The sequence below is a fragment of the Notothenia coriiceps genome, unplaced genomic scaffold, assembly GCF_000735185.1.
Source record: "Notothenia coriiceps isolate Sejong01 unplaced genomic scaffold, NC01 NC01_scaffold00013907, whole genome shotgun sequence".
Lineage (NCBI taxonomy): Eukaryota > Metazoa > Chordata > Actinopteri > Perciformes > Nototheniidae > Notothenia > Notothenia coriiceps.
Genome location: NW_011346608.1, coordinates 7,908 through 13,770, shown reverse-complemented (window position 1 = coordinate 13,770; position 5,863 = coordinate 7,908). Strand labels below are relative to the sequence as shown.

Genomic DNA, 5,863 nt, shown 5'->3' with positions numbered 1-5,863 from the left:
GGCCATTGACGTCAGTAAATCTGTTGGAATGTTGCACGCCCATAGCTATAGAACAATAGGCACACCCTCTGCCAGCCGACCATTTACTGTTGGAAGGCTGAAAGGTTCAGTTAAAAATGGTATCCAGTCATGTCAAAAAAGTACTGTGGTTGCATAGATACACATTTTTGTATACCATCATGTTTAATGCCGTTCGCCAATACTTGATAATTCGCTCGTAAAACACAGGAGGTATGGAAACTAAGAACACCATAGGTGGTACATTTTACAGCTAATGTGATAACAAACACAGTAAGTGTCAGTGTTTCTCCCCCCATCCATTATAGGGTGGGGGGAGAAACAGAGAGGAGACAGAGATCGCGGAAGTGTTCCTCCAGAGAGAAGACACGTCTTTTCTGTGTTAGAGTTTTACTCGCTTACAGGGTGTACTTTGAGGGTTGACACAACACATTAGTTTTATTTCCTATTTATTTGCTTTGTCCTACATCAGCAATTTTCTATATTTTCTGACACTTACTGAGTCTTGCAAACATTTCCCAAATTGGGATCAATAAAGTACCTATCTATCTATCTATCTATCTATATATCTGTATCTATCTCCTTACAGAGGGGAAACACATATGTATGTATAAAAGTCATAAAAAAAATGGCATTTTGCATAATAGGTGACCTTTAATGACAGTGCTATCCAGACATACCCACCTTCTGCAGTCCCACGTGCTGCTGCAGGTTGTGAGGCTGCTCCCGTCCTAACCTGCGCTCCTAGAGCTGAAGCTGCGACAGGAGGCTTGCCATCGAACATGCTCGTCTCCACAGGACCACTGGCCTCTGGGAGTTCTGTTACCCCTGTCATCTCCTGGGCATGCATCTTTGACAAAATGGAAAAAGATCATCTTCAGAAAATAATTTAGTAGTAGATTTAGTAGCTTCAGTGGCAGTTCATAAGCAGTATTGGCAGGTAGTATTCATATCTAGGGGTTGTAAAATACTTGCATTCAACGATTACAAAGTCGTTATGATTCAAGAATTGGTACACAACATTGCCCACCCCGGAGCCGCTAAAATGTCTAAAGGCATGCATGTGATTCTTCATCGTGTTTTGTTTTTTTTAAACTAGAGAAAACGTAAAAAAAGGATTGAAAAACCAGTAATGATCTCCCTGCACCACTGTTTACACCCCCTTCCTGCGGCCGTACCTGCTTTACTCTGTTGATTCTTATCATCAGTTCTTCAGCGGACACACTGCCAGCGATCACCTCCAAAGGGATCCCATTCTCCCCAATAAAGAAGCTTGAGGGTATGCACACCACTGGATCTTCAAACGGGGGGGTTAAGGAAGAAGCTCCCAGCAAATGTGTTATATAATAATTATAAATATCATTCTTCACTGATCACAGACATATCTAGAACAAATAGTTAAAAAAACGATGAAAGTGGTGGTCAAGAGAAATCTTAGATGCCCTGTGAAAAGAACAGTAAATTAATCAATGTAATGTGGGCTTAAATTAACAGTGCCTATTTGTTTGAAAACAGCAATGAAATGGGTAGTGCTAGTATGAGCTTCCCTCAGAGATTAGTGAGTATAAAAAATGGCCTTCTGTAGTAACTCCACCAGTATTTAGGGGCACAAAAGATACAGATCTGAGAGAACTGCACACATGGCTCACTGTGGAAGAAATGTTGCAGATATGTTTAATATGCACACAAAAAATACATGTTATTATTCAGTTATGTACAATGACTACTCTTCAAGTCCATGTCCACAAAACTATTAAGACACAACAGTTTGTCCAGGACATTGGGAAGTTAAGGTGATAAGCTCTTAAAGTAATGGGTCATCATATTTTACTAATGGTTGACAAGAATGCTAAGCGTACTTATCTTGCAACAGAATGAAATGTAATGCATTTAAGTGAAGACAATAGTAGTACCTTTTGTCATTGACTTTGATAGCCACACAACAGTTGTGTGCTGCCTCTGAGACTCTGTCATCCTCCCAGCTGGACATCAGCTGTGCGGACTGCTCATCTCCCCCTGAGTACACACATGTCATTCAGTACAAGAACGATCCTGTCAAAATAGGATAGCTAATGCTAGCTCCCGGATGCAATATCATAGAGCCCACATAAAACGACACCATAAAATCGCACAGTGCAAAGTATCTATGTATTCTTACACTAGTCTACTTTAGGGAGAATGGTATACGCACATTAATCAAATCCGCTGGCGCATCATAAACACGTTTGATAATGTCAGTGCAGTCAGTCTCAAAGCACTGCAGTGGTCATTTCCCAAGTCCTAATGAATCCTCTTTCCTTAACCCCATGACGTCCATGATGTTAAGGAATAGTTGGGTTAAGCTTTTCAGGACTGTATATGTATATATGGCACATCTCGTGAAATTGTGTCTATCTTCTTGGCCTATATTCCTCCAATATGCATAAATACACTACTCTACTATTGTGTGACATGGGTTCACTATGCTAGTTTATGAAGCAGCTTAGCACTATCAGCTACCACTGCTAGCTGGCTAGCGCTTCTAGATGACTATTTACCAATGCAGCTAACAATAGCTATCTGGTTAATGGACAAACACACACATACCTGTAATGACAACGACAAAGACGGAACTCCGCAGTTTAGCCAACTTAATAGCATCAGGAATGGAGCCAACAAACCAAAACATTTTAATGATCTGTTTCTGTCACTGGTTCGTGACGCTGTTAACCAGATAAACTCGGATAAACTACGGAGTCATCTTCTTCTTCTTCTTCTTTTCTCGGTTTTTGGCAGATTGCAAACAACTTTAAGGTGCATACCGCCACCTACTGTACAAGAGTGCGTATCACCATATCAACCTATCACCACTTGTGGAATTATACCACTGTGTTTACTTTGTTTTTAAATTCTTCCAATCAATCCTGTTTCACTCAAATACTTAAAAATGGCCTTCCTGGTAGCTCTTACCCCATCACCTTCTGTTCCCAGTGTCCCCATCAGGCTCCACTCCCTTCCTGCCTCTATAACCCTGTCTCTTAGTTTTTCCCTCTCTGTTTTGTACATGTTGCAGTGTAATATGATGTGTTCCATATTTTCTTTCATTCACACCCCCTGCATTTTTCAACTTCGATTTTTCCCATTATAAACATTATGCTGTTTAATCCTGTATGATCCAGTCTGAGTCTAGTGATGATGATCTCCTCCCGTCTGTTCCTTTCTGTATCTTTGTTATGACAGATTTCTGTAACTTGTGCTATCTCCTCCCTTTCAGATCTTCCTCCCACCTTTTCTGCCATATTTCCAAACCCTTCTTAATTATTGCTTTTCCTTCTCCTTTCCCAAGTTAAACTGGAATTGCTATTGTAACACATTTTGCTAATTTATCAGCATGTTCATTCCCTTTAACCCCCTCATGTGCAGGCACCCAGCATAACTGCACATCTCAAAGTTCAAGGTTCTTTATTGTCAAACTAACATAGCTACAGAGTAATTATGTCGTTGAAAATCTTAGGTCATAGGCTTTCCAACAATACAACACAATAATACAGATAAGCAGACAATATTAAAGTATATTATATTAAAAGTAATAAAAAAAGAAAAATAGTTCTAAAGAAAGTGAGTAAGTGGAATAGTGCCATACGAGTCTATACAAGTTATTGGAATGATATATTAGATAATAGATAGATAATTACTAAGTAGCGGATGAATGTTATGAAATTGTTTCAGCAGTTCAGTTGTTCAACAGTCTGATTGCCTGCGGGATGAAGCTGTCTCTGTGTCTGGTGGTATTACTCCGGATGCTGCGGTAACGCCTGCCAGACGGCAGCAGAATGAACAGTTTGTGGCTGGGGGGAGGGGGTATTTTATAATCCTGAGGGAGTTCTTCCTGAGCCGCTGGGAGTAAAGGTCCTCCATGGATGGCAGCTCCGTCCTGGTGATGTGCTGTGCCATTTTCACCACCCTCTGTAAAGCCTTACGATTAAGGGTGGTGCAGCTGCCGTACCAGGCCGTGATGCAGCCAGTCAGGATACTCTGTAGAAGTTGCAGATTATCCTGGAGTCCATGTTGAACCTCCTTAGCCTGCGGAGGAAGAAGAGCCGCTGTCGAGCTTTCTTAGTGATGGTGGTGGTGTGAAGAGTCCATGTCAGGTCCTCAGTTATGTGGACCCCAAGGAACCTGAAGCTACTGACTCTCTCCACCGTAGTCCCATTGATGGTGATGGGGCATGTCCCTTTCCATGCTGCTTCCTGTAATCCACAATCAGCTCCTTGGTTTTGCTGACATTGAGATGGAGGTTGTTCTCCTGGCACCAAGATGTCAGGTTTTCGACCTCCTCTCTGTACGCCGTCTCGTCGCTGTCTGTGATCAGGCCGATGACGGTCGTGTCGTCAGCAAACTTCCAGATGGTGTTGGAGCTGTGTGTGGCCACGCAGTCATGAGTGAACAGGGAGTAGAGGAGAGGGCTGAGCACGCAGCCTTGAGGGGCAGTGTTGAGGTTCGGGGTGGAGGATGTGATGTTTCCCACCCGCACTGCCTGGGGTCTGCCCATCAGGAAGTTCAGGATCCAGTCACAGAGGGCGAAGTTGAGCCCGAGGTCTCTGAGCTTGATGGCCAGCTTGATCTATTCCCCTTTCCTGAAGTCTCAGTAAGCAATGATTACGTTCAATGATTAGATCTTCTCTAACAGTTTTTGTCTACTGTATACTTTGCAAAGCAGATAGTGAGTCTGTGCATATCACCACCGTCAGGACTGACATCTTCGACCCATTGTAGCCCAATAATTGCTGCGAGTATTTCTGCTGTATAAACTGATAAACTCGTTTTGAGATTGATATTTTAAATTCTTGCTTCTTAGATCCATCTGTGTAAATGTTGAGGTAATTGTAATACCTTTCGTTCAGGTACATACTCGTTTTAATTCCCACTTCATTTATTTGCCACTCTTTTTTCCTTTCTATGATACTCACATATATATTAGCTTCTGGGAAATGCCATGGGGGAACACTGCTAAAGGGACTTGCTTTGGTCAACTTTATGGTCTCCACTCCATATGTCCTCGTTCTCTCCTTACTCGTCCAGCCAAAGCCACGCCACTGGAACTTTGTGTATTCCCAGCAATCCTGTAGTATTCCGTTTGTGATATTTTCCTCTCCACTTCCTTGTAACCTGACAGAGTTTCTCTCTTCTGNTAGCCAAGAATCTTAAAGTGCAGTAGATGGACTGTGCTAGTAGCTAGGCAGCTAGGCTTTATTTACATTTATTCTGAAGCTGTAACTTTATGTTCTGTTCCGTTTTTATATTCAGTACTGACTGCAGTATTTAAGTTAATCCTTTTGATTCAGTGACATTACTACTCAGTGGAGTCTAGCACTTTGTTTAAGTTTATGTTTTTTTCAGTACAAGAACCTTTAAGTGCAGTAGTTGAACTGGGTGCTAGCCGGCTAGGCGAACAGAACATAAAGTTACAGCTTCAGAATAAATGTAAATAAAGCCTAGCTGCCTAGCTACTAGCACAGTCCATCTACTGCACTTTAAGATTCTTGGCTAAGAACACCAACATGTCGACATTCTGAGGTTTCAGGGAGGAACGCTGGCAAGTTATAATGTCCCCCCCTGTACTGAAAGCCCTTTCTGAAGGGCTACTGGTCGCAGTAATACATAAGTATTTCCTGGCCAGCATGGACAATCTTGGGTATTGTCCCTTGTTGTTATTCCACCACTTTAAGGGGTCATCTTCGCTGTCGATATTTCTTGAGAGTAGATATGCGCCTAGTTCCATGTCGATAACTTGCTCGACTTCAGGTGCGGCTGCCTCGTTCCCCTTTGCTACTTTAAAAAAGCTGCCTAAGGTCTTTCTCTTCTT

The 5,863-nt window shown here is 42.2% G+C and overlaps 2 protein-coding genes across 2 annotated transcripts in view; both read right to left on the bottom strand.

Moving 5' to 3' along the window:
* Window positions 1–655: 655 nt before the first annotated feature.
* LOC104948209 (UBX domain-containing protein 4-like) lies at window positions 656–2,773 on the bottom strand (the record flags this gene model as incomplete). The annotated part of the gene is made up of 5 exons (XM_010774381.1): window positions 2,605–2,773; window positions 1,932–2,034; window positions 1,638–1,666; window positions 1,197–1,315; window positions 656–868 (listed from the first exon to the last, which is right to left on the bottom strand). Coding segments are annotated over exons 1-5 (546 nt in total), but the record flags the coding sequence as incomplete, so codon positions are not given.
* A 2,635-nt stretch (window positions 2,774–5,408) lies between these two features.
* The window catches only part of LOC104948208 (zinc finger BED domain-containing protein 1-like), a 2,843-nt gene continuing 2,388 nt past the window's right edge, over window positions 5,409–5,863 (bottom strand). The window contains exon 3 of the mRNA XM_010774380.1: window positions 5,409–5,441. Within this exon, the coding sequence (XP_010772682.1) occupies window positions 5,409–5,441 (33 nt within the window). The remainder of the gene's footprint in view (window positions 5,442–5,863) is intronic.